This window comes from Hibiscus syriacus, unplaced genomic scaffold (assembly GCF_006381635.1).
Source record: "Hibiscus syriacus cultivar Baekdansim isolate YM2019G1 unplaced genomic scaffold, ASM638163v2 tig00110321_pilon, whole genome shotgun sequence".
Taxonomy (NCBI): Eukaryota; Viridiplantae; Streptophyta; class Magnoliopsida; order Malvales; family Malvaceae; genus Hibiscus; species Hibiscus syriacus.
In genome coordinates, this window is record NW_024062680.1 from 1,965,738 (window position 1) to 1,992,347 (window position 26,610).

A 26,610-nucleotide genomic window follows, 5' to 3' on the forward strand; every position below is an offset into this window, starting at 1 on the left:
GGCTTCGGTGATGTTGCAGTAAGTATCTCTCCGTCTTCTCCTTGCTTATTTTTGGGTTTGTGGTTGCTGGTTGTTGTGAGTTGGTCTCTATTTTTGTATCTTTGCTCTCGGTTTTGTTTCTCTGTGGCTGTTGGGGTGTCTTCTTTCTTCGCAGGTTCGGTGGTGGCTTTATAGCCATCACCGGCACTTGTCTCGGATCGGGTAAAAGAGTGGAGTCTGGTGAGTCACCGGACTTCTTGTGGTGACTCACCGTTGAGGGCAACGTGTGCGGCTGGAGTGGCTCTTCTGGAAGCTTCCGACGAGACGTGGCAGCGGTGGAGATGGTGGAAGTAGTTGCGGCGGCCGCGTGGCCCTAGGGTATCATCACCCTAGGGTTTGTGCTGGATGAGTGTGGGCCGTTTGATCTCTCAGATCCAACGACTGAGATTGAGGCGGTGACGCACGAGGCTAGGGTTAGAAAACCCTAACTGAAACCCTAAATGTTTTAGGGTTTCCATTTGGTTTGGGCCAACTGGTTGTCTGTAACTGGGCCGGTACAGTTTTCATTGGGCCTGTAATTATTTTTTTTATAATAATAATAATAATAATTATTATAATAAATAAATAAGTAAAATGGGTAAAAAATTAGTATCTTCACTGATAAGATGGAATTTGATCAGTGACTATCAAAATTAAATATTTAGATTGTCTCTAGCTATCGAAGACGGACATAGAATTTTATGTTATAGGATAAATTTCTAAAGTTTTAAGGGTATGTCAACTTATAAAATTCTAGAGAATAAAAATAAATTATAAAAAAAAGATAATTTGATATTTTAGAGGGATGAATGCATCCATTCGTTCTCCTTCGGTCTATCCTTCCTAATTATTATTGTCAACTTCATTGATTGGACAACTCGGACTTGGAATGAAGGGTTGGTTCGGTCCGAGGTGGGTGAATCGGATATTTGATTTTGGATTAATGAATGCCATGACATTGGCTTTTGTGGTGGTATTCATCTACACACTATTTGTGGTCATTCTCATCCCCTTGAAGACGCTCTCCGTATGTTTCGGCATTTGTGTCCAAATGTACAATGTGTTTTTGCTAACCACTGCTTTGATTGTCTTATACAGATGCCGATGTGGAGAAACAAGTTTTGTCAGGAAAATGTTGGTCCGAATTTTTAGTTCATCCCTCAATGGCTTTGGCTCGCCGCCCACTGCGTTTTATTGCTTTTGCCAGTGTCCCACTAATGGGTAGATGGAGAATGCCACATGCAGACCTTCTATAACTTAAAAAGTTGGTGCAGGTTTTGTAATATAGCGGGCCTTGCAGCTATTATTTGAGATGAATATGGTAAATTTGTTGCTGTAAAAACATGATTAGGTCTATTAAACGAGGTTGGTCGAGCGGATAGTTTGTTCGTGGACACTACTATTAATTAGATATACAATGATGAATAGAATTCCTCTGCCCCATTTTATGTCTCTATATATATGTCCCCGCCACTTATGTTATGACATGTGTATTAGTTATAAGTTCATCATTTTCTTTATTTCCTTCTTTTCATTTAATTTTTTACTTTCTTATTAAATTACTATTAGTTTGTTACTATTTTTTAAAATTTTCAATAATATTTTGTTAATTTATTTTTTAAATTGTTCTCTATGTATTATTAAACTTGATTTTTTTTAAAATAAATCATTTATAATAATTCAATTGAATTAATTCTATTTATATTTTTTCATTTTGATTTTAAGGTTTAGGGTTTAAGTTTGAATTTAGGGTTTTGATTTATGGTTTAGGATTTAGGGTTCAAGGTTTAAGATTGTAGGAATTTAGGATTCAAGTTTTATGGTTTTAGGATTTAAGGTTTAGAGTTCATGGTTTAGGGTTTAGGGTTCATTAAATTAAATTAAATAAATTAAATTCACTTAAATTAACAGAATATTGCTGAAATTTTAAAAAATATTATCAAACTAATGTTGATTTTGTTTTAGTAAGAAAAATAAAAAAAATTAATGACAAGAGGGAGATAAAGAAAATGATAAACTTCTTTAATTTTCTAATATATCATTCATACATGTGTCATAATATAAGTGGTGTGACATATATAAGGACATAAAGTGGGGGCAGAGAAATTGTATTCATACAATAATACAATATTGAGTTTGGCGTTAATATAGTTAGAGAGATTATTAGAACTACTCGAATTTGATTGTATTCAAATTAAAGATTAAAGAAATTATAAATGATAACATACATGTTTAGTATCTTAATTATCACTTTTATTTTGTTTTGATAACTCAACTATTTTTTAAATCATATCTAATGTTTAGTTTTGGTTTCATTTTGGTCATCATAAGATAATATCACATCATCATTCAAAAAAAAAATAATGTAATGTCAACAATTTTGTTAATTTTTTAACAGTGGGTGAGTAAAATAAAACCAAAACATAACATTAGGTATGATTTTGAAAAAAATAATTAGGTGACTAAAACATAACAAAAGTGATAGTTGAGGTACTAAACGTAGTTTATTATATTTTATGTTGAATGAAATTAGAAAATCTATTTTGAGAAGATTTATAGAGAGATTATATGATAAGGATTACATGACAAGTTATTTATGAGAATTCCTCGTATATTCTTCTATTTTTAACATCAGTAAAAGTTTTTCACGTAAAATTTTAGCATCTTTTTTTATGTATGATAATTATCATTATCTTCAAACATATATCTAGACTATTTTATGTTTTTTTCACTGCTCCATTGTATATTCCATTTCGTGTTCTATCACATCTATTTTCAATTATTTGTTTTGCTACCAAGTGGCTAAAGTCAGTATCTTAGCATTAAATATCCCCAGACCAATCTAACATATATTCAATGTTTTCATCTGCAATTCCATTTGCCGATCCACGACTTTTCTTTTTTTTCTTCTTCCCTTTTTTCTGTCGTTTGCATCTGAATTCGCATCAAAATGCTTACTTTAGCCACCATCTTTGGTTTGCTAGGTAATACAAAATAACTCTATTTTTATCTTTAGATTCATCAAGATGAACAAATCCCAGAATGAATGAATGCTGCACGCATGCAAAATATCAATGATTTCTTATGACATGTTTTTTTTCCAGGTAACATTACCACTGGTCTGGTTTACCTTGCACCAGTGTAAGCTGAGAAAATTTTCAGTTTTAAAGATCATGATTCACTTAAACCTGTAAGAACCATGTGTAATTTGTTTCTTGAATCATTTGATTGTCGTCGTCGTTTTTCAGGAACACTTTCTGGCACATCATACAAATTGGATCAACCGAAGAATTCGATAGTCTCCCGTATGTTGCGAAACTATTAAACGGATGCATGTGGGTTTATTATGGAGTTGTCAAGCCTAACAGTGTTCTTGTTGCCACTGTTAATGGCTTTGGTGCTTTACTCGAACTCATATATGTTATCATATTCCTAATATTTGCGCCTCCAAAAATGAGAGTAAGTTTTAATTTAACTTTATAAATAGTTTTTTTAAATACTCAAAACCTTATTGAAAACGGAGCCTAAATGATTGAATCTAAAATCGAAAATCGAAAATCCAACTAGTTTTGTTATAATATTTTGTTGGGAAAATGTAAATTTCAGGCCATAACTGCCATACTTTTTGGGACTTTGGATGTGGTGTTCCCAATAGCAACCGTTGTGATAACTCAGATGTCTTGTAATAGAGAAGTGCAGATCAGTATTGCAGGCTTCTTGTCTTTACTTTTTAGTGTTGTTACCTATGCTTCACCTCTCTCATCATGGTAATAGTGTTACAATTCCAAGTTTCCAGTAATTAAGGACGGACGAGAATTTTATATTAGGAGTAAATTATAAAATTTTAGATACCGAAATTATATCATTAAAGGAAAATAAAAAAATAATTAAATTATTTAAAATTTTCAGTGGTGACAATAATGCTTGTATTTGTTAGTATTAGTTATGGTTACCTGTGAAGTGCAGAAAACAGTGGTGACAACAAAGAGTGTAGAGTACATGCCTTTCCTCTTATCTTTCATACTCTTCATCAATGGATTAACTTGGACAGTTTATGCTGTGATTACTCGAGACTGGTTTATCGGAGTAAGTTCTTATTCACAATCCTCCTTTATTATTTACTGGGTTCTACATATCTGTCCTGAATATTTGTTGGTAAAAATACTGCTGTAAAATAACATAATTAGAATTGACTACCATAAAATTATAATAAATAAAGAAAGAAACGAAAAAATTACTGGATTCTACGTATCTGTCGTGAATATATAATGTCGAGACTAACAGATGTGATTTTGGGTGTAGATACCAAATGGAAGTGGATTTGTTTTTGGAACAGCTCAGTTGGTGCTGTATGCAATGTATTGGAGACCTAAGCAATCAAAGAAGACGTTAGATCATGTGGTGGAAGAGGGGTGCCCAACTGAGCATCTCCTGGACCACTCTGGTCCATTGCTACACAAATATGAGAGCAGAGCTGTGGCCTAATCTCATTTTGCTCCATATCGAAAATAACTAAGAAAACCAAACGATGCAAAACGTGAGGGTTTTTCGACTATTCGACCAATAAGATCTTTCATTTCGTGTATCGGTATCATATTTATGTATTTTTTTAATATTTGTATCGTATTTAGAATCATGTTTGAGATATTTTACCTTTTATTTGAGGCAACAGTTATTGAAAAACTTGAAATGAACATCTGAATGGTCCAATCTCTTTTCTTTTATGTGGCGTGTTAAACTATCATGCTTTTGGTTTGAAGAACACCATACAATCAGTTTAAGAATAATTTTATACTTCCATGGATTTGCAGGCAGCTGGTACGGTAAATCTCTAAATGTACCTCTTACTTTCTCTGAAGCAAACATTACGACCGAGTAAGAGAAAACCGAAACTGAAATCTTATTTTCAACAAGAGAAAAATACGTACATTGTCATTCTATACATCTTATCCCATGATGATAAAGTCATATAGACAAAAGTACAGATTGCATTGCAAAACAAAAGCAGCAAACTCTAATTGACATTAGATTATAAGCTTGAGCAGTACACTAAACAAATATCGATTCGTCGTAGAATAATAGGTCACCGAAGAGGCTCACATCTCACATGTCATGAGGAGGAGGAGCGCTCCTAGGTCCAATGTTGCTCCCGGCCTTTTCGTATGCGTCCGATGTAGGCCTTCTCCAAAACCAAAACGACTCTTTGCCTCCTGTAGAACATGTCATCCGTGATAATGATTTTAGTTCGATATTTATATGTTTTATCAATTTGATTTGTTTGGACACGAGAGGACTAAAACACGAATAGGGACAATGCACTTAAAAGTAGGGCAGTAGGGCAAGGACATTCAAAAGTCCAAAAACTTTAATAATGGTACAAAAAATGAAGTAAAGTTACTTGACATAAAATTCCTACATAAAAGAAAACCTTAACGTTACATATAATTTTGATTTTGGCGTCAAAATATGTAGATTGTTGTAACATTATAACCCCCCCCCCAAAATTAAAAATATTACTTTTAACCTACCGAATGGACCAAACTAGGGCATATAAGTTCCTGAAATCATTAGTTCTTTGAATGATTATACGTCAACGAGGACTTTATTGTCATTTTACCACACCCAGGACAAAATACACGCTTGCGTCCACCTAATGTTGCATTGATCTTTATCCATCGAGGAAACATACAAAGTTACCAAATGACATAACTACCCTCCTAATGTCCGCTTATCAGATAACACAAATTACATTGACCGATTTACCCTTGGAGTCTTCGACAGTCCACCTTTCCGGGGAGGACAGTTCTGTGGTTTACGAAGTAAATCACGGACACATTCGACAATCATAGAGGATTTTTTTTTGCATATATATTACTAGAAAAAGGAGATACCGGAGGAGTAGATTCGGCCGGGGAAACCGGAGGCGATCCGCTCTGGTAACGAGGCGATTTTATGATCATCATCGAACGTGTCACTTTCGTAGTTTTCTCCGACAACGTTTCAACACTGAACGGTCTCAGACTCCCGCCATCGGATTCTGTTCATTCACATCGTCGAACCAAATTGAAGAAAATAAGATGATGAGTTTGAAAAAACCAATAAAATCTAAACCTGCTGACTGAAGAAAAATAAGGTTTGGTTTTCGTAACGATTTTTCTTTATCGGTAGCTGCTCGACAGTTCAATTCAACGCTTTTTCAATTACTTTTGGTGACAATTTCCATTGCTTTTACTGATATATAAGTGGCCTAACTAAGCGTACCATTGGAGGATTTAGGCCGGAAAGTGAAAGAGGAGTGCTTTCGGATCTTGCCGAGACCGTCATCAGGTAGAGGACCCGCAACAGTGTCGTCCCACAACTGGTCAAGTAGCCCCATAATGATCAGAAGCTGGACAGGAGATCGGATGGATAGGTGACTGAACGGAGATATTTAAGGATGAAATGAGGGGAGTTAAAGGTCGAACAAGTTAGGATAAACTTACACCGTTGGTAGATCAGAGGAAAAAAGTAACTACATCGCAAATGAAAGGAAGGCGCGTGGTTGGGGATAAGATCAGGTGGGACCAAAAGTGTCTAACATCACTTTAACTATCACTGTCACGTGACTAGGTCATCTTCTATGAAGTTCAAGATTGAAATATCTAAAATGTCCTTAACTTTCCATTTGGATTGCAAAAGGTTTAGGTGTGTTTGATTCACGTAATGTTACCAGTGGGAATAAAAGATTACCAGAGAATAAGATTACTGGGAATGTTGTATTTTGTGTTTGGTTGGTTTAGCAAGAATGTAATAATACCGTGTTTGGTTAAAGGAATAAAAGATTATTGAAATATATATTTGACTAAATTGTCCTTATTATATATTTGTATAATATTACAAATTGTAAAATATTTATATATTTTCTTTAAAAAATTAAATTCATAATATTTATATAATTTTTTTATAAAATTAAAAATATAAAAAAAGTTTAATGAAAGGGTAAATTTTTTTTAACCCCTGAACTTCATATAAAATTTTAATTATAGATTTTTTTTATGAATCTAAAATAATTGAAGGATAAATTTGTAATTTAACCTTCGTAAATTTTTTATTATTCAATGACAGAAGAATGATATTTTTGAAAAAAAAAATAAAAATTTAAGGGTATTTTAGTCTAAAATGCCGGTAATTTTACAATACCTAAAGGAAGTGAGATAATGATATTCCCGGTAATATACCCTAAAAAATCTACTATTGGTAATAAAACATTACCGGAAATGAGATTCCTGACTAACCAAACATGATAATGTAGGATTCTCATCCCATGAGAATTCACAATCCTTGAACCAAACACCCCTTAGGATGTTTAAAAGAAAACAAGACAACATAACTTAGGGTTATATGATTATATCCATAGCCGCCTTGGCACACTTGAAACAGTAGTGGTCATTATTAACTTCTCTCCTGTATCATATATCATTAAAGGTTAATATATATTTTAATACCTAAATTTAAATTTAAAAACATTAAGTATTGACGGTACCTTTTTTATTATCGTTATAGTTATTAAAACATTTAGAAATGATGTCACCTCGGCGACATATGGTTCTAATTTCAGTACGTTATACCTAGACCATGTTCACTCTAAAACAATGGATTCATTGCAAACGGTTATTATTTCATTATTTAAGATTTTTTTGTAGATAAGTTGGATCACTTTTTGATTAAAAAAATTATTAAGAAATTATGCTGCCAGGTCGATTTCTTCTGTCATTGTCTAAAGAGATTTGAAGTCGAATTGATTCCCAAAGGCACCCAAAATCTTTGGCAAAATGGCTGGGAAAATGACTTTGGGAAAAATCATTCCTAAATCAATCTAACCTGAAGATTATTTCCTCATCTAAGGTGTCATCTATGGTGTCATCTATGGTGTTATCTACAGTAATCCGACGAAGACGCCAGGGGTTCTACGCATCTTCATAAACCCCCGGGAGTACATGACATCTTCAAGCTAAATATGCAGTCATGAAATCTTTAAATTTGACTTGAAGACGCATACAATCCCGAAGTCTTCTAAAGATGCATAAAACGCCTGATGTCTTTACGTTGGTATTGTTGAATTTACTCTAAATAAGTTGACTTATATTGGGTATTCTTTTTCCCAATCACATTCACTCAGCCATTTTGCCCAAAATCTATACTCGACAACAACAATTTTCATGCATATAGCTTTAAGAAATTATATTGACAGACGCTAGCTACTAAACACCAAATAATAATAATAAAAAGAGTAACAACATTTCACCTAGTTCGGAAAATGAAAGAAAAGACAGTTATATTCTATAAATAACATGAACATTTGCCAAGTGGCTAAAAATTCAACCAAACAATATGATAATACATGTTTAATACAAATTGGAATTAGTCATCCATCAATAGATGGAAAAAAAATACTTTGTTTTCTGTAAATTGCTCAGATGAAAACTTAATCTCAATCCACTTAGAAGCCCCGCATTTATGTTTCATGTAAATAAGGTAAATAGTTGAAAAGAATGTAATGAGGAATGGGGCAAAATTAATCAAGAGTAATCTACTCTTTGTGCGAGTATGGAAGGTACTTTGCATATGGATCGGGTTTCGGCTTGTTCCTGTGATCATAATATTCAACTACTGCAGCACCAGCTAGTGCAGCCAATGTAAGGGCTTGTGCGTGCAACCTGAATTGAAGGCAGATGACAATGATTTACCAATAAGGCAAGGTAAGTAAAGAGGTATAGACATCGAAAGCTATCAGAAACTGAGGAAGACAAAATGAAAGCCCAGCTCGAACAAAAAGGATGCAATACATATCAAATCAAATAAACCCCTGGAAGAAGCCATCATAATTAAGCAGCAAGAAGATGCAAATGAGTAGAGCATGGTTTAAAGAGGTATCAACCCGACCCCCTATTGAACCATTTTGTCCTCTTTTAGGACAAGAGGCAGATTATGCAAACATCAATTTTGCAACAAACACAAAATAAATGTGCCACTAAAAGAAGGTACATAATAAGCAATATGATAATGGAAAAGAAGAGTAAAGCACAGTTTAAAGAGGTATCAATCTTTCACATGAAAAAGGAGTAAGGACATAACTACTATTTTGTAAACCCTTGAAACCCCCCTCTGTACCTCCCCTCCCCCACAAAACACCACGTTTTAGGCATAAATGACTACGAGGTACACATATAATAGTCTTCAAGCAAACTTGCAGAATAAAACAGAAGGTATCACATAAAGCTCAAGCAAAGTAACATGCAGCGGTATTTTCAGTTGCATGAGTAAAAAGAGAGAAATTCTGTTTTGTAAACCCTTGAACCCCCAAAACCAAATTCAACCATTTTTGTTCTTTTGAATCATTTTGGCATAAAAGACTAAGAGGTAAGCATATACCCTTCAGGCAAACTTCAATAATAAAACAGATCATGTCACATAAGTTCAATCAAAATAACATGCCACGGTAGTTTCAGCATAACTTGGAAAAATCCCCTCATAATGAACCAAGGAAAATCATTCCAGCCGTTCAAATTCAATTATTGTTCCACCCCACTAAAGAAACGATTTTCTAATTACAGTTTTAATTAATCAAATATCATAAATTTCTGCAAAAATCCTAACGAAGCAAATGACCACAATTCCACTAAGAAAGTTGGAAGGGAGACCCTAAAAGGCCCTAAAACCCTTTTTAGCGCATAAGACAAGACTTAATAGGTCAAGACTTAGGAAGAATTGGGGAAGCGGGAAGTGGGGATTGAACCCCAACCTTGCCGGAATCCAGGTCTTAAAGGACGTGGATGAACCATTTTGGAATACATCCCTCACACCAAATTTATATCTGGAAACCACTATGGAACAAGAGATCAAATTCAGGCCCCAAATATAGCACTATTTGCATCACCTAGCACAGATGGTTGATATACATGCCTTATCTAATCGAAACCAACAGCTAGAAACATTAATAATCAATCATTTATGACCCAACACCAAAAGGAATGGAGGGATGATTTGAAACCCTATAAAATTCTCAAACACGCAATACAAAAGCACAGTTTTATATCTTCTTTCAAGCTTGCAGAGGAAACTTGTCATTACTTTCTAATACCTTTTGCATGAATCAAGGAAAGACATGCAAATTACAATAACCAAACAAAGGAAAAATAAATGGAATTTTAATAAAATGATTTACCTTGCGTGAATGATCTTGACGCTGGTTTTCATGTTAGGTCGAGACCAATTGTAAGCTATGGAACTCCCAATTCCGCTAAGCCACAAACAACCTTTTATTTGAAACAAACCCAAACAAATTAAATTAAGATCCTACCAAAAGGAACTCATGAATATATCCAGGAAAAAATAGAGATCAAGGAAAAATAACTACCAACAGTTCTAAGCTTGTGATCAACAACCCATTCCCTCATGGATTCAAACTTGCTCTTCGATTCCGCCATTATTTTGGAGAGAAAATAAGCCTTCCCGAGAGAAACGGAAACAAAAGAGTGAAACAATATAGAAATATTTTCAGTTTATATATAAAAGAGAAGGCAAAGCGAAATTGGCGACGAAGAAAATAAAAATGTGGGCGGTGGAAAACCTAGGAGCGTGTTAGTCTGTTCAACTATGTAGGCTTCTAAAGTAACTTAAAACACACGAAAGAATCATGTCATTTAATAAATTAATGAATACGAGAAATTTTTTTTGGTCATGTTTGTTGATTAAGAAATATAGTTTGTTTATGTTCGTTCATTTAAATGATAAACAAACATAAACTAAAATAAATGAACGAACATAATAAATTAACATGAACGAACATAAAAAAAAAACTTATTCGAATACAACAAATAAATGTAAAAAAAATTAAAAAAAGAATAACAATTTAAAATTCATTAATATAACTTGTAGCTTTAAGGTTAATTTGTTCGAATACGACAAAAACATACATAAATCATAAATAAATTATATGCACATAATAAAGTCTTAAAGTTAATTTGTTCAACAAAACAATCTTCTTGAAATCTAAACAACTTCAATAATCTTTGTAATATATTCAACTTGTCCTCTGTTCGAACATAAATAAACGAACGTTCACGAACGTAAATGAACAAACGAGCGTTTTGTTCGTGTTCGTTCATTTAATTAAACGAACGTAAAATCTTATTCATGTTCGTTCATTTAATAAATAAACGAATATAAACGAACTTCCAACTACACGATTCATAAACGGTTGGCTGAACGATAATTCATTTACATGCCTACGACTATGTTAACTAGTTTCCTACGTGATTTGACTCTACCACGACCACGTGGGATTTCTAATATTTTTTCCTTTTTTTTAATATAACAACACAAACATTTTTTTAAAGATAATTTCATAAATATATAATTTAAATTATAATGTTTTTATGACAAAAAATATTTCAAAATAATGAAAACTCTTTTATAACAATATTTTTTTGATAAGTATTGTGCATATTATTTAAGAAATAAAAATCTGTTAAAAAAACAATTAACAAAGCAGCCATAAAAAAATGAAGAAATCTCCAAAGGAAAATTTCTCACCTAGTAAAAGATCTCTATTTACATCATCAACAACATATATAACTCTGTTACTGAATTTAATCCTAACAGTTTTCCTAACAATATCCAAGACTCAAAGCTGATTCCTACTGATACCGTTAAAAAGCTTACCATTTCTTTCTTCCTAAATACAATAAACAAAAGCATCCATTGTTAATTGTTATCCTAAGTATGACAAAAACTAAGAATTTATCCTGAAAATAGCATGCTTTGAGATATGGGGAGGAATCCAGAAAATTCTATATCACAGACCCCAATCGGATGAATCTTTGACCGAATTCATCTAACTTTAATGACACAAAGATCAACATAAGAGGTAAAAAGGGATCAAGCCCTAGTCTTAAGGCTCAACATTTTCTTCAAACTTCAATTAGCATTAAATCTGCTCTCAACCTATCAGAATTTATCCTCTTTGAAAACATAAGTTTTGATTCAAGCTATGTATATGGAATTGAATTAAATCTTTAAAAATTGATCGATGAATCACTCAGATTCGAGTTTAGGTTAAAAATTATTGAATTTATTGATATGAAATAGTGATACAATTTTATATATTTAAGGTAAACTGTAATAATACTTTTGTATCTATATTTCTTCAATTCGGTCTCTAATATAATAAATAAAAATAATTTTTTTATATATGTTTGTGTCAAGTAAAATCAAATTGAATGTCGGTTTTTTACTTACAATTTTGAATCAAATTTTAAACTTAAATAGATGAAATAATGAATAAAGATATATAATAATTGAGTCGGGTTTGGATTAACAAAGATATGACCCGACCCCTAATTATAATAGACAATAACGATAAGAGGAGCCCAATAGGCGACTGGAATTGGGTCAGTAAGCAACCAATATGTAATTTTCAGAACAATTAGAGTATCGTAAAACCGTAACGCAGTATCATCATAAAATCCAACGGTTGAGAATGTGTAAACTCTATAAGACAAAAAGAATCAAAACAGGAATACCGAACACGTGACATGAACGTAGGAAGAAACTAGAAGTCTAGAATCCCTCCTTCTAAAAGCCACAGAAGCCTTCCAGAATACTCTAGTTTCCTTTGAAACCAAACTTCCCTCAATCTTTCACCATTCTCTCTCAGCTCTCTCTTCCAAGGTAACTATTACATTTTTATATTCAATTTTATTTATATCTTTGTGTGTAATCATCTTTATTTAATGGCGATTGAAAGATGCTTGATTGTTTTTCTTGATAATTCTCAGGATTAGAGAACTCTTATTGTTTGCAATTGAAGTTTTCTCGAGATAAATTTATATATCTTAAATTGAGTTATGTTTCAGGGAAAATGGGTCGTTCAAGCCGCACGCTCTATGTAGGCAATCTGCTGGTGACACTCGCCTCAGAGAAGTCGAAGATTTATTTTACAAGGTTTTAATTTCTTTTCTTTTTCTTGCTTTCTCTTTCTTAATTTTTTTTATATACTTTTGTTCTTGATTATTTAGTAAATATATTATGCAAGCAGTACTACAATGTAAAAGTGTCTCCGTTGTTTTTATAGTTACGTTTGTGGATTGCTGAGGTATTGCGTATGATTATATACTTGGGGTGAAAAAAGATTGAAGGGTTTCTATATTAACTTTAGCTTAAAACTACAAGAATCAGTTTCCAAATGATTGTTCAATCAATTTTTTTCTTAGAAAAGGAGTTGATTTGTTTGTTGCTTTTGCGTTTTTGTGTTTATATACTGCAGTATGGGCCCATTGTTGATATTGACTTGAAGATCCCACCAAGGCCGCCTGGTTATGCCTTTATTGAGGTAAGGTTTCGTACTTTGTTATTATGGGGCAAATAAAGAAGAAATCATTATTTGAGTTTTAGTATTATAAATGGATAATTGCAGTTTGAGGATCCTCGTGATGCTGAAGATGCAATTCGTGGTCGAGATGGGTACGACTTTGATGGCTACTATTTACGGGTTGGTAGTTAATCTTGCCTTGTATGGTTGTTCCTGCCTTCAGGTTATAGTCTATTTTCAGTTTAAGAACTTTTGACTCAAACCACGTGTATTATGTTCTGTATTTTAGGTTGAACTTGCTCATGGTGGTCGAAGGCGGCCTTCATCTTCTGTGGATCGCTATAGCAGTTACAGTGGTAGCAGTAGCCGCGGGCCTTCCAAGCACTCTGACTATCGTGGTATGTATAGCCTTTGACAACGTTGTTGAAGTTTGCCAAACTGCTTGCTGATTAAGTTAATCTTATTATCACTTAATATGCAGTTCTGGTGACCGGTTTACCTTCTTCTGCCTCGTGGCAAGACCTAAAGGTGAGTTGTTTAAGTATTCTTTCTTCCCTAGTTGTTTCAATTTAGTCAAATTATATAACCAGTACATAAATGATGAACAATAAAATTGTAGTAGAGTTCCTCAATTATACACCATATGAAAGAGTAACCTAGTCTTTGCTTAATGGTTTTCAAAATGCATATAAGTATGCTGGTCATTTTATCTGGTTTATGCTGTTAAATGGTCTTTGATTTATTACTAGGATCACATGCGCAAAGCTGGGGACGTTTGTTTCTCTCAAGTGTTTCGTGATCGTGGAGGTAAGAAAAATCCTTAACATGTCATTTCATTCATCAATTTGTCATCCCATATGTATCAGTTAAAATAGCTTAGATTCTTGTAGGATACTTAACACTGAATAGCTCGTTTTGAGAATGCTGGGTCTATATACTATACAGCCTGGGAGGAGATCTGTGATTGTAATGTGACCAGTGGATTGGAAACTGTTGGGACAGCCAACTGTTTCCTAGGTTTACAGATGAAATTCCATGCGTTTATTTTCAGTGATGCATTGCAAGTGTGCACCTGCACTTGATTGCCTTCTAGATTACATTTAATCAACAGTTACCTTGAAAAAAATTATATGCGATGTTATATAAGTACCATTGCAATTTCTTTGCAGGCATGACAGGGATTGTAGATTACACGAACTACGATGATATGAAATATGCTGTAAGCTGCTTTGCTTTAAACCTTGTCACATTTATGCTTTCGGTTGTTTATGTGAAGTTGTGTTTTGTCGAGTGTTTTAACCTGCTTTAATGAGTTCTATTTGACCTGAAGATAAGGAAGCTTGATGACTCTTTGTTTCGGAATGCATTTAGCCGGGCTTACATACGGGTATTTATGATGCATATTTAATTCTAGGTCCATGCTTGTGCAAAACTACTTGATCAAGTATCTGTTTTATTCAGGTGGAGGAGTATGATTCGAGATATGATTCTAGGCGCAGCTACTCCAGGAGTCGTAGTCAATACAGTCGAAGCCCTAGTCGCAGCCACAGTTATGGTAGCAGGAGCAGGAGGTCAGTCTTCATTGTTTAGTGAAAATAGCAGTTAGGATATTTATGTTTCACTCCTTATTCAAATTACCTTATTTGACCTATTTTACAGCAAGTCTCCGAGGGCAAGATACTCAAGCCGGTCTCAACCTGTATATAGGTCTGTGTCACCGCATTCCCGTTCTATGTCGCCACGTTCCTGTTCTGTGTCACCAGCCCGCTCCTATTCAAGGTATTGCACGATTGTATTTATTATTTCTTCCTTTGCATGTTGTTGATGTTTTTATTCTCGACTGTTTTTTAATGGCTTTATCCTTTTCTTCTGCTAAATGCAAAAATTGCTTTCACGCTTGTTTCAAATTCACTTCTTTTTCTTTGACCACTTTTATTTCATCAGAATACTTCAGTGTTTGATACTGTTCTTAAGAATCTTGAGGTGCATTTTTCATGCTCTTCGTGCATGGTGTAATATTTTAAAATCTGCTCAGAACTTGATTGAATGTCAGCTTTTGGCTTAGACAAAGAAAGGTTTGCTAACCTCAGATATTGTGTAGACAGCGAATTGCTTATACCTTTCCATGTATGAGCCTCCTTAAAGTAGCTAAAAGTTTATCAGATTGCATGTTACCGCTTTCAAAGTTTTAGTCAATGCCCTATAGGAATGCTCAGCTACCTATTGTTATCAGTTGCTTGTGGGGGTTCGTGGTTTCAGACTACGGATGGTGTGTTTATTCACCCACTGTCATTTTCACTATTAAATTTTGCTTTATAATTTTAGGGGTTGTTTGTTTACTTCAGAATGATTAAGCGCTGAATGATTCAAATGCTGAATGATTTATAAGTTCTGTATGAATTAACTCTGAATGTGACATGTTGTTTGATAATGATTCTGAATCATTCAGAATGTACTTTGTGTGAATCATTCAGAATCACTCAATTAGCACTGTTTTGCTGAATCAGTCAGTACTGAATCATTCAGAGGTGAGAAACAAACAGTTTGAATGCTGAACAATTCAACATTTAGCGTTGAATGATTCTATACAGAGCCAAACAAACAGTTCTTTCGTCTCAAGTAAGGATCCAAGGTTTTTCTAATCTATCTTTATCACGTTGAATGCAAGATAAAAGTACTATTGATGTCTTCTACTCTAATAAAATTCCCGATTAGAAAGCTCTTCATCATTCCGCATTGTGTTTTGTTTTGTGAACCCTTAAAACTCTTTTATCAGTTTGAAGTTATAAAATCCAAACTGGTGGGGTAATTAAGAAAAAGGTTTACTTGGTTCACCAGCTTTCATTCCTTTTCATAAGGTCTGCCTTGTTTCCTTGCTAGATATGGCAATTTGCAGTCATCTGGGGATGGGATGTTAGGAACCTGATGGGGTGTGGTGCTCAAATGCCTGCAACTCATTTCTTGTTGAGGTAATTCTGTTGTTGTCGAGCACCTAAGGAATCTGTTAAAAGGCCTAAAAGTTCTTAAATAAATTGTGATTTATGGAACACAAAGCTCGACCGGATCAGAATAAATGCAAGGGTGTTGCAATTTAAAAGCCAAATCACTTTGAAATAAATGGTTTTAATTTTGTTACTTCATTCTCCACAATCAGGGAATATGACACAAACTTGGGACTCCATCATCGTCTAATTTGTGCAAAGGAATGTCTTTGGTGATAGAGAATTGGAGGATGCTCTTCATTGTTTTAAGTATTTATGCATTTTCATTGCTCTACTGATTTCTTATGATATAATCCATTTTTATGATTATGCTTAATCCGGGGTGAAAGCGATGCCTTGGGGCCAAAGTAGAAAATTGTTGTGGATATTTTCTTAATTGCTGCTGGAACTTTTTGCAGATCTTACTCCAGCTCCAGATCACCAATTCCATCTGTAAGTCGATCTAATTCAGGTGTAGTTATTTCAATTTGTGAGGGAGGTTTTATCAAGCACGGTGTTTTGCAATTATTTGATATGCAGCCTCATAGTAAAAATGTGAGAAGAACCCCACCAAACCGCAGGAGCAGGAGCCGGAGTTGCAGTTTATCTCGTTCTCGTTCACCATCTGTAAGTTACTTGAATCTCTTTCCCCATTCCCATAGATTCTTACCGTTGCTATCTCCTTGCATGATTCCGATAAATGCCTGATCTGTGGTTGGTAGGTGAAATCTTATTGAAGCTGGATTGAGCTGTTGCGAGGATCATAAGGTTACATCTTTATAGCAGATTGTAATATTTTGTTAGCTTGAATGGCGGGTTACTTGTCTAAGGATTAGCATTTATATTCACATTTAGTTTTCAAACCATGGCCGTGGATCAAACGTCAACTGGTTCATCATTATGGCTTAGACTTGATGATTTTGCATGCTTGAACATATCTCTTATATGAAATCATCTTTTCTAATAAGATATTCTCGATGCAAATCTTGTTTTTATGTAGAAAAATCGTTTAATAAGTGAATCAATGGAACGTATCATATTCCGAATTAATTGTTTTTAAAAATATTGTTAATTCACAAACTAGAAATTTAATTGAACTTATGATTAAAAGTAAAACTTGGCCGAGTTGGGTAAAACAACTGCAGCGGAAGTAAATCCTACATGCTAAAATGGTTCCATGGACTCACTCAGATTCATTCAATTCAACCACGTGCAAGTGCAAAGCAATGCTTAATACGGTTATACCATCCAACATTTCTTAAAATATTTTATTTGACATGCCTCAAAGCCAAAGGAAGCAAAGGAGGAAGCCACGTCCAGCACAAACACCGTGCAGCTACCGAAATTATTGATTCCGAAGCCGCATTCAAAGTTTTTCAGCCTGCGAGGATCGACAGTTTCAAGCACCATATATCTATCTCTCAAAGCACACATAACCTTTTTAGTTTCATTCATGGTAGGGGTAGTTTTGCTTCACCCAGTAAGGTTGTAAAATGCGGAAAGATCAGCTATGAATGATCTTGTCATTGCATCCTCTCAGATCCGTGCCTGTGGCGAAAGCTGATGGATCTCACACCGGGATCTGATGCACCAGCAGCGGATTGATGGAATCTGCCCCAACTGGGTTCTCTGTCAACCTGGTTTAGTGAAAATGGAGGGAAATGATCTCTTTCCCATCCATGGAACCGAGTCGGTAGAAGATTTTCTGCCTCTGGAAAGTTACGGCCAGATGGAATGAAATAGAAGCCACCCACCTGGTCAGATGATGAGGCTGCTGACCCAGCTTGAACATGACTTCTATGACTGCTTGATCTTCGGGAGCTGGAAATAATGGGTGTCCGTATGCCTGGCGAAGTGCTAGGATGTTGTGGTTGATAGTATGCCTGGAGAGCCTGAACTCTATCACGGGCTCGAGCATTACTACCAGGGTAAGGATGGATCAACGTGGGAGCAACTGAACTCCCTGCTCTTGCACCAGAACTGCAGAAACACAGCAATTGAATTAAACTAATTGGCAAAAAAACCACCTTCCATATGATTATATCTATATAATTTAGAAAATGTGACCATGAGTAAAATGTTCTCTTTTCTGAGTGATACTTAAATCTGTGATAAAGAAAGCAGCAGTCGTAAAAATCGAACTTTATGCTTTTGGAAACGTGTCTCATTTCAGCACTTTTAGGGAATGAGTAATTCTTTTGAGGGAAGAGATTGTAGATGTTCTCTAGGAAATGGTTGCGGAACAAAATGGTAAAATGTTCAGCATATTTTTTTAGTTTCCATAAAGTAAAAAAATAAAAAAAAAACTCTGATCACATCACAAATGACAATCGCATTGAGGAATACCTGTGGCCAACAACAAATGGAAGCATAAAAGATCCTGGTCTTGGCATATCAGAGCTGCTCCTGGTAGACCTTTGACTGATAGGCAGATTTGAAGGTTGATCGGAATTACCAATTCGACTGCTTGATGTGGAGAACGGAGGAGAATGATGCTCCCAGCTATGATAATGGAGATCCATGGCAGGAAAAGCATAAGATGTAGGTATCTCACGAGGCACTGATGGACCATTCCAGTGACCGTTGAAACTAGAACTATCTGGAACATTTCCACTGGAATTCGAGGATGAGGGATGAATAGTTGGCCCGAAGTAAGCAACATAAGGACATGGATGAGCTGCAGATGCTGAATGTTCGGCAAAGATGGCTTGCGGTCCCAATAACTCATGATCTGCTTTCCAGCAAAACTTATAATTAGTATATTAGGCCAGACAACCACCACAAATAAAACCCACAACACTAGCATTACTCGAAAAACAAGGAAAAATCTTACATGAGATTGATGAAAACTCTCCTACCCTGAAAAAAAAAACAGGGAGGAAAAAGAAATGTTAAGGAAAGAAAATAATTGAAACCTGAACAAGGCAAGAAGAAATAGGCAGACAAAATTGTAATGATTTGCGTAAAGGAATAAAAGGGAACGTTATACTTCAGCAGCTTTTTCAACTTAGAATAATAAGGATATCGTAGCTTCCAACAAAATAACAATAGGCTGCACTTAAGCCATGATATTCTATACTCCATAAATTTAAGCTAATGAAATACTTCGGTCCAAAGATGAATCTGGTGCAAAAACCTCTTAAATAATTGGCAAGTCTATGATGCATCCCATATGGAAAGAATTTGCAACTGCCAGAGAAAACCATCGAGATAATTTTTGAAGTTGGGCCACATGACATTAGTTTCAGGCTGTGCATTGTTAAAACAGCTTACATTACGCTCAAGCTGGTGTTATTTAATTGGTAAGGCTAAAGGCGGGTCCACTACTTGCTTGAATTCCAATGCCATTTTGCCATCACAAATAAGAAGCAGAGGATGAATCTTCTCCAATTTGTAAATCAGTATCAACTAAGAAGGTACCAACTTTCCCGTCTCTCTCGAAGTTATTATCACAACGATCACATGCAAAAAGTAAAAGATGATAGATATTGATGTTGAAGAAGAGATGTAGGACAATCACATTTCAGCACTGAAAATTTGAAGCAGAAAATTATTCATGCTTACTCAAATGAAGGAAGTCGTGCTGAGCTTACAAACGGACACCAGTGAACTCCAAGTGACTACAAAAACAATATAAAAAAAGAAGAAAAATAAGTAAGCAGGAAAATATATTTCAATTAGACTTATCTGTAGTAATCAGAAAAATAAATTTCAATTTGAGTCGTCAGTAAGGCTAAAGTGAATGCTCCCATAGAGCCAAAGAAGGCAAAATGCAAATACTAAGTACTAAGATGGATACAAGATCATATGGGTTTTCAAAACAATGATTAGAGAGCAGTGCAACTCAATCCCTAATCTGTCAAATTCCCATTTGGGAATAAATTATTGAACTTAAGAAACGCACTGAATGAAGCCTGGCTCAGCTTTGGTAAAAGAGAATTGGTTCATTAACTATGGGTGTCAAAAATCAAGTTTCACTTACTAAATAACCAACAAAATCGATGGTCATTTAAATTGACATGGCGTGGAGGGTAAGGGATGAGTAATAAGATGGTTAAGCCTATCAAGATGCAGAAAAGAAATATAATTCCAAAAAAGGCAATATAAACCGTTACCATTTCAGAGTAACTTAGATTGTTAAGGTCATCATGTGTCAAATCATCCACATTAAATTCCGTGTAAGAACGGCTACCGTTGGCATAAAGCCATTGACCTTTTTCAATTTTCCTACAATTAGGGCATTGCATTGCACCCTTTATGTTGAATGCTGAACCAATGCAATCTGGTGACAATCATTGCAAACGGTATAAGAATTGATTAGAACCCTTAAAACAGATTTAAAACAATCATGTCCTCGCACCGTTTAACCACCACATCAACAATTATAACATAAAACTTACGCTCAAAGCGTCTATTCCAGTAGCCATTTACCCCATGCTGCAGCCTATGTTACTCGGACTCAGGTGCAAGTGTCGGAGACAGGTATGGCTAGATTTTTCTAAGTTTTTCTATATATTTAGAGGATCCTTAGAGATCATATACCCGTATGCAAGTGTTGGATAAGTGCAGTACATGAAAAATGAAGAGTCCGAGCAACATAGGCTGCTCATCAAATATACGATATAACTGAGCAAATCTGGAGCTCGTATAAACTTTTGCTTCTAATTTGATACCGTGACAAATAGTCTCTAAAGAAGGCAAAAAGTGCAGGTTATTGAAACATCCAAGTTGCATTAGATTGATCCTGGTGTAACGTATTCTTTAAGAAGCTAAATTTGATTTTTCATCTTTAGCTAATAAAACAGCATAAGCAATAGAAAAAGTTCAATCTTTACGATTTCTTTATTTGCATCATCAATCAAAACCAAAATTAAACACGTTCAATAAATCAAATGAGCAAAACTCGAGCTCAGATCTTCCGATCACCGGCCTTTTTTTTTTTTGAGAATGAAAATTCCTTGATAAAATCAGTTCCAAATCAGGACAATTTTGACTTACCCAAATGAAATTGATGCCCACATTGAAGCTTAGCACACGATCGATCCCCATTATCAGTAACCGATTCAAGGCAAATCGAGCATGAAACCAAACCGAACGATTTCCCTCCATTTTCGCAATCAACACCATCGCCTCCATCAGCACCACCAACTCCTCCGTCACCGTCGTCCCCCACCACATCCCCCCCACCTTTACTCCATAATCCCATAATTAATACAGATATAAACTTAAATCTAAAATTAATCCAACCCCAATATCTCAAAACCTAAGTTCTTAAAAAATACACCCTTTAAATCAACCTCCTCCTCTTCCTCCCTTATTACGTACTGGACCTGAGATTTCAATCGGATACAATTAAAATAAAAATGACTCGTCGTCCTAAATTCGTTTTCTGATTGACTAAACAAAAAAAAACACAAATTAGAATTCCCCCCCCCCACACACAAATAAATTTGGAGATGAGAATGAACTGCAAAATAATTTTCTTTTATCCTCTGATTTTTTTTGTTTTCTTTTTATTTATTTTTTTGGGGGTTAGGAGATTTTTATGTTTTTATTTTTATTTTTTTGACTTCCCTCTTTCAATTTCTTTTCGTCCATAGGTGTGGATTACGAAAATAACTACTGTCTGAACAGAAATCATCGAATGGCTTAGATTATTTTTGCACGTCATTTTAACGGACTTGATTGCTTTTGATTGACATTGGTTATTGTAAAAAATTTAATGAATATTTCTCATTTTCTTTATAATATTGCTATCAGTGGGCGATGGTAAATTTTACAGTGCATTACCTTTAATATATATAAAAAAAATTGTTTTTATTTTTTATTATTTAAATAATAAAATCGATAAAAAATTATCTAAAATATTATTATTTTTATATAAAAAATCAATATTTTTTAATATTTTCGATAAAATATTCAACAATAACAAAATCGATAGAAAAATAACAAAACGATAGAAATAATAATGTTACCAGTCATTTTTACCAATTTTATTATTTAAAAAATAAAAAGACTAATAGTATAGCCGTATATTAAAGTTGACCCACGTAATTATTTTCCGTGGGCGAAATTAGATTACCGAAATTAAAATTAGGTGTACTTGTTGTATTTCGTTATAACAGTAGAATTCATCATTTTAAATGTGGTAATATAACATAAAATATTGCATAATAAATAATTATAAAAACAGTCTATCAAATCTATGATATACTGAAAAATTAGAGGTGAGCGTTAACATATATAAGTTTATAATATATAGAATTTTAATTTTTTTTTTAAAAGTTCATCCATTCCTCCTCGATCCATCTCTAATTATGAGTTTAACTTTCTAACTAACATTAACACACATGCTTGTTGAAAGAATATGCTTAATTTGGAGAAGTAGATGGTTATTGAAGAATTCTATACTCTTGATCCTTTGCATTTAATATTCTCAACAATCCCAATTCAAAAATGGAATGAAGTGTCAGTGTTGATCAATCATGCTTTATACAGATTTGGAAGATATTCTTTCCCTATCTTAATATTTTTAAATTTTTTTATAATTTTTTTTTAAATTTTTTTATAATTCTATACATTTTTACCACATTCAATACAAAAAGAAAAAAAAAACATCTGATGTATTCAAGATCTTACACTACAATCCACGTGATATATTAAAATTTTTAATATAAATATATAAAAAATATAAAAGAAAAAGCAGGTTACGATAGGAATTAAAAATGTAGAAATCCTAACTGGCCATACGAGGGGAATATTCATAAACAATACAAAGAGATAATGCATTAAAGGTACAACCGAAAGCAAATATGTAAAGTTTTAATCTTGATAATTGATTTTGTTTATTCAATTTGTCATAAATTAATTTAAACTATATAGTTTTACACAATGTGAGTAGATTATACCTCTTATGTGTTAAAGTTTTACCACTATATATAGTATAATTATCGATATCTCATTTATTAGTTGATTAATCCATATTAAATACTATAAAAGTTCATTGCGATAATAATTTTTTCAACCTTTTTTTCTATTCACAATGTTAGAATGTAAATGTTCGATCTTACCTAGATAACCTAACATCTCATCTTGTTAAATCAATTGATATTTTTTTAACTATTTTATATTTATATTATGTGCTTATTATCAATTACTATAAACATATCACTCTTATTCATTCGTTTATATATTAATAATTTGTTTGATTATATATTATATTCTTTAAAAATAATTTAATGTAGAATTTAGATTATTCGATGTTAAAAATGAGGACATAACAATAAAAATGGATTAATAAAGACATATATAAATTGTAATGTTTAAATAATTTGCGATTCACAAATGAAAATCTTGTAGTTATTTGAATCAAATTAAATAGGGTTTTTTTGAATATTTAATTAATTTTAATATTTGTATAATTAAAATATGTTGTAGATAAAAAAAAGAAAAATCATTACAATAGGATGATATTAATAGAACAAATAAAAGAAAGGGAAATAGATTGGACTCGGATAAGGTAGGACCCAGTTGAAGATAACAAAAGGCAAAAACAAAGCTGAAACTCTGTGAAGAAAGAAAAGGTAACCCACGAGACCAGAGTTTCTCCCTGAAGTGAAAAAGGATTTATTGAACTCACATTTCAAGTGCTTCCCCCTACTCTGCTCACTCATCTGTCCTAAACGTGTCGATGGATTCAAGATTCTATTCCAAATTTACCCTTACTCCATTATTCCATCCCTATTTTACCCTGCCATTTTTTCATTGATATAAAGTTAAGACCTATTAGATCATTCTTGTATTTTTTATTACACTAATCACCCTAAATTAATAAAAGAAAATTTAATATAATATTTTGATTATTTTTAATAATAATAATTGTTTGGATAATATTAATACTTCTTAAAGATTAAAGTTTACATTTATTGAGCAGTCTTTTAAAATTTAGATTAATTTGTTATTATTTTTATTTATTAAGGATGAGGTTCTAAATTTAAGAACTTGAAAAATTAATCTTTAATATATTCATATATGAGTATAAATGATATTTTTTAAATCTATTTAAAAGATAAATATACCTGAACAAAAATATACAATCCTATTGATTTAGTCAATAGTAAAAAAAAGTTTTTTTTAAATGCATTTTAAGCTAAATTAAAAATTTTAATCCATACAAAAGGTTATATTTAATTATAAACCAAAAGAATATGGTTTGGGTTTTTGACCTTGCAAACAGTGGATTGCAACTGGGCTGAGTGGACTCGGCCAATTTTCAAGAACAAAGCGGGCTGGGATTGGGAGTAAACCACATCGATCTCTGTTGGTAAATCTGAAAAGAAATTAGGTTTTTTTTTCTTTTTCGCATATAAATTCAACAAACAAATAGCTTTAAACCTCACTTGCAGCAGCGGTAGCAGCAGCCTCTCTTTCTCATCTTGTACGCCTTCCTCTCTTTGTGGATTTCATTTTTCATGTTCCATAGTTCCAAACCTATCTATATTTTATGTTACCTGGATGTTCTGATTAGCATGCGTTTGTTTTTTTTCTCTTAAAATGTTAATATGAACATGATCGTTAATGTTATCCTAACTAGCTATAGTTAAACTTGGATTTAGAGTTTTCTCTGAAATGCTTGTTTGATTCTTTATGGTTTTCGAACTTGTAATTTATTTACAGGGTATTGAAGTTGAAATTGTTTTGGTTTTTCTGTTTTTTTGGTTACTGAATATAAATTGGCGTTAAATTAGGTGATTTGAGCGTTTAGGATTCTTTTTGGGTTAAGCAATTCACAAAGATGCAGAACGAAGAGGGTCAAAACATGGATCTTTACATCCCCAGAAAATGGTATTTATTCTGATTGTCACCCTTGTTTCATAATGTTTGTTCTTTTACCTTGTTTATGTTCGAAGGTTATATGTGCGTTATTCTTGTTGTTGCAGTTCTGCCACTAATCGGTTGATCACCTCAAAGGATCATGCTTCTGTTCAGATTAATGTTGGACACTTGGATGAGCTTGGTAGATACACTGGATCCTTCTCCACTTTCGCTCTTTGTGGCTTTGTCCGTGCCCAGGTTCGTGTTGGATCTCTACTTGCCTATTGGTTGTTCTGTTCTGTTGCTTCATCTGCATGCTTGTTGCTCGAGTGTTAATTATTTTTCTGTGACGTTTTAGGTGTTGGTTTATGCAATATTTGAAAGTTCTGAGTATATTTAAAAGACCATATCCTAGGCGTAGAACATTTGTCACAGTTGTTGGATGTTTCAGAATTCTAACTGATGGATGATCAAGGAAGGAGCTATGCCAATCATTGTGATGATGTTGTGTTGTGTCTTAAGTCTCTTCTGATTGATCTGTACATGTTTGCAGGGTGATGCTGACAGTGCCCTCGATAGGCTCTGGCAGAAGAAGAAAGCTGAAGTCCGACAGCAGTAGTGGGATTTCCTTTTAGTACTAAAATGGTCTCTGAATTTGGGTTGGAAAAATGTTTTCGTCAATCAACGACTGTTAAAATTCTTGGTTGTTTTTTAAGAATTATGCTGAATAGTTTTGTTGATTTGATGATGTTTCCTACCTAATTTGCTTGCATTGAACCAACTATAGTATTTGCATCTTTCTTTTCGTGATATATTATATGCATTATGAAAGATTTAAATCACGTACTCGGATGCTGCTGATACTCATGTTATGATCTTAGTTTCTGGGTTGCTAGAAATCTTTGCCTGTGGCATTTGGTTATTAAAGGCCATGTTTGATGTTGGCAGATATAAACCTGGATAAATATCTACCAAGACATGTACTTGGTTGAAAACCTTTGAAGTTACTCACTTAAACTAACTAGACTTGTTGTTCCAATCATAGACAGAATGGGTGGAAGTAGAACAAAAATACGTATATGTTAACCGAAATTTGATGAAAAATTTTGCCCGATCCATATGGTTCCCGTTAAAAGAACCCGTCTCCATGGTCCGAGCCTTCCTGCAGTTTATGAATCTGTTTCCATGGTTTGGATTCATGACCATGTGGATAGAACATTGCGCCAGATGTGAGTATACGTCAACCACTCTTATTTAATTAGAGTTTTCAGCCTCGTCCTCATTTTCTGGAGAGCTTCCTGCAAGCCAACCCCATACACCACCTGAGCCATGCCTCTGCTTCGAATTTAGGACATCTTGTTCAGATGTGGCTTTTTGTCGCTGCAGGAGATCAAGTTCCTTCGTAGTGTTTCCATTGTCTGAACCATCTGTCGCAGTTCCGCAACA

At 33.8% G+C, this 26,610-nt stretch overlaps 6 protein-coding genes across 11 annotated transcripts; 3 read left to right on the forward strand and 3 right to left on the reverse strand.

Moving 5' to 3' along the window:
* The first annotated feature begins 2,896 nt into the window (after window positions 1-2,896).
* Window positions 2,897-4,720, forward strand: LOC120117552 (bidirectional sugar transporter SWEET17-like). The gene is made up of 5 exons (XM_039137815.1): window positions 2,897-3,002; window positions 3,123-3,159; window positions 3,267-3,477; window positions 3,985-4,104; window positions 4,321-4,720. Exons 1-5 carry the CDS (start codon window positions 2,969-2,971, stop codon window positions 4,501-4,503), a joined length of 585 nt encoding a protein of 194 aa, XP_038993746.1. The 5' UTR covers window positions 2,897-2,968; the 3' UTR covers window positions 4,504-4,720.
* Window positions 4,721-4,894: 174 nt separating this feature from the next.
* LOC120117732 (dormancy-associated protein homolog 3-like) lies at window positions 4,895-6,471 on the reverse strand. Of its 4 annotated transcripts, none has more exons than XM_039137969.1 (3): window positions 6,280-6,465; window positions 5,894-6,055; window positions 4,895-5,225 (listed from the first exon to the last, which is right to left on the reverse strand). In XM_039137969.1, exons 1-3 carry the CDS (start codon window positions 6,392-6,394, stop codon window positions 5,122-5,124), a joined length of 381 nt encoding a protein of 126 aa, XP_038993900.1. In that variant the 5' UTR covers window positions 6,395-6,465; the 3' UTR covers window positions 4,895-5,121. The 4 variants fall into 4 exon arrangements, with proteins under 4 accessions (XP_038993900.1, XP_038993901.1, XP_038993899.1 ...); XM_039137970.1 differs by having other exon boundaries at window positions 4,895-5,228; window positions 5,910-6,055; window positions 6,280-6,452; XM_039137968.1 differs by having other exon boundaries at window positions 4,895-5,228; window positions 6,280-6,447.
* Window positions 6,472-8,524: 2,053 nt separating this feature from the next.
* Window positions 8,525-10,573, reverse strand: LOC120117733. The gene is made up of 3 exons (XM_039137972.1): window positions 10,415-10,573; window positions 10,223-10,313; window positions 8,525-8,714 (listed from the first exon to the last, which is right to left on the reverse strand). Exons 1-3 carry the CDS (start codon window positions 10,482-10,484, stop codon window positions 8,588-8,590), a joined length of 288 nt encoding a protein of 95 aa, XP_038993903.1. The 5' UTR covers window positions 10,485-10,573; the 3' UTR covers window positions 8,525-8,587.
* A 2,346-nt stretch (window positions 10,574-12,919) lies between these two features.
* LOC120117734 (serine/arginine-rich splicing factor SR30-like) lies at window positions 12,920-17,209 on the forward strand. Its single transcript, XM_039137973.1, is given in 14 exon segments — window positions 12,920-12,956; window positions 12,959-13,002; window positions 13,325-13,390; window positions 13,475-13,549; window positions 13,659-13,767; window positions 13,851-13,897; window positions 14,119-14,176; window positions 14,539-14,588; window positions 14,700-14,756; window positions 14,831-14,940; window positions 15,029-15,148; window positions 16,770-16,803; window positions 16,891-16,977; window positions 17,073-17,209. Coding segments are annotated over 14 exon segments (909 nt in total). The 3' UTR covers window positions 17,088-17,209.
* A 333-nt stretch (window positions 17,210-17,542) lies between these two features.
* LOC120117856 (E3 ubiquitin-protein ligase RFI2-like) lies at window positions 17,543-21,840 on the reverse strand. Of its 2 annotated transcripts, XM_039138048.1 has the most exons (7): window positions 21,349-21,840; window positions 20,466-20,632; window positions 19,915-19,970; window positions 19,184-19,209; window positions 18,697-19,081; window positions 18,105-18,330; window positions 17,543-17,987 (listed from the first exon to the last, which is right to left on the reverse strand). In XM_039138048.1, the coding sequence occupies exons 1-7, from the start codon at window positions 21,554-21,556 to the stop codon at window positions 17,874-17,876; spliced, it is 1,182 nt and encodes a 393-aa protein (XP_038993979.1). In that variant the 5' UTR covers window positions 21,557-21,840; the 3' UTR covers window positions 17,543-17,873. The 2 variants fall into 2 exon arrangements, with proteins under 2 accessions (XP_038993979.1, XP_038993978.1); XM_039138047.1 differs by having other exon boundaries at window positions 17,543-18,330; window positions 21,349-21,839.
* A 2,831-nt stretch (window positions 21,841-24,671) lies between these two features.
* LOC120117539 (40S ribosomal protein S21-like) lies at window positions 24,672-25,907 on the forward strand. 2 transcript variants are annotated; one of them, XM_039137803.1, is made up of 4 exons: window positions 24,672-24,787; window positions 25,098-25,194; window positions 25,290-25,422; window positions 25,718-25,907. In XM_039137803.1, the coding sequence occupies exons 2-4, from the start codon at window positions 25,145-25,147 to the stop codon at window positions 25,781-25,783; spliced, it is 249 nt and encodes an 82-aa protein (XP_038993734.1). In that variant the 5' UTR covers window positions 24,672-24,787; window positions 25,098-25,144; the 3' UTR covers window positions 25,784-25,907. The 2 variants fall into 2 exon arrangements, with proteins under 2 accessions (XP_038993734.1, XP_038993735.1); XM_039137804.1 differs by having other exon boundaries at window positions 24,692-24,787; window positions 25,115-25,194.
* Window positions 25,908-26,610: the final 703 nt, after the last annotated feature.

Excerpts from the sequence above, each read along its gene's own strand:
- LOC120117552 (XM_039137815.1), top strand. The coding sequence starts at position 2,969 with ATGCTTACTTTAGCCACCATCTTTGGTTTGCTAG. Across the intron at positions 3,003-3,122 it reads CACCATCTTTGGTTTGCTAG|GTAACATTACCACTGGTCTG; the intron begins GTAATACAAAAT and ends TTTTTTTTCCAG. Across the intron at positions 4,105-4,320 it reads CTCGAGACTGGTTTATCGGA|ATACCAAATGGAAGTGGATT; the intron begins GTAAGTTCTTAT and ends TTTTGGGTGTAG.
- LOC120117732 (XM_039137968.1), bottom strand. The coding sequence starts at position 6,394 with ATGGGGCTACTTGACCAGTTGTGGGACGACACTGTTGCGGGTCCTCTA. Across the intron at positions 6,056-6,279 it reads CCGGCCTAAATCCTCCAATG|AATCCGATGGCGGGAGTCTG; the intron begins GTACGCTTAGTT and ends GTGAATGAACAG. Across the intron at positions 5,229-5,893 it reads TCCGGTATCTCCTTTTTCTA|GAGGCAAAGAGTCGTTTTGG; the intron begins GTAATATATATG and ends CATGTTCTACAG.
- LOC120117733 (XM_039137972.1), bottom strand. The coding sequence starts at position 10,484 with ATGGCGGAATCGAAGAGCAAGTTTGAATCCATGAGGGAATGGGTTGTT. Across the intron at positions 10,314-10,414 it reads TCACAAGCTTAGAACTGTTG|GTTGTTTGTGGCTTAGCGGA; the intron begins GTAGTTATTTTT and ends TTCAAATAAAAG. Across the intron at positions 8,715-10,222 it reads GTCAAGATCATTCACGCAAG|GTTGCACGCACAAGCCCTTA; the intron begins GTAAATCATTTT and ends CCTTCAATTCAG.
- LOC120117856 (XM_039138047.1), bottom strand. The coding sequence starts at position 21,556 with ATGGGATTATGGAGTAAAGGTGGGGGGGATGTGGTGGGGGACGACGGT. Across the intron at positions 19,971-20,465 it reads ATCTAAGTTACTCTGAAATG|TCACTTGGAGTTCACTGGTG; the intron begins GTAACGGTTTAT and ends TTGTTTTTGTAG. Across the intron at positions 19,210-19,914 it reads GCACGACTTCCTTCATTTGA|GGTAGGAGAGTTTTCATCAA; the intron begins GTAAGCATGAAT and ends TTTTTTTTTCAG.
- LOC120117539 (XM_039137803.1), top strand. The coding sequence starts at position 25,145 with ATGCAGAACGAAGAGGGTCAAAACATGGATCTTTACATCCCCAGAAAA. Across the intron at positions 25,195-25,289 it reads CTTTACATCCCCAGAAAATG|TTCTGCCACTAATCGGTTGA; the intron begins GTATTTATTCTG and ends TTGTTGTTGCAG. Across the intron at positions 25,423-25,717 it reads GTGGCTTTGTCCGTGCCCAG|GGTGATGCTGACAGTGCCCT; the intron begins GTTCGTGTTGGA and ends ACATGTTTGCAG.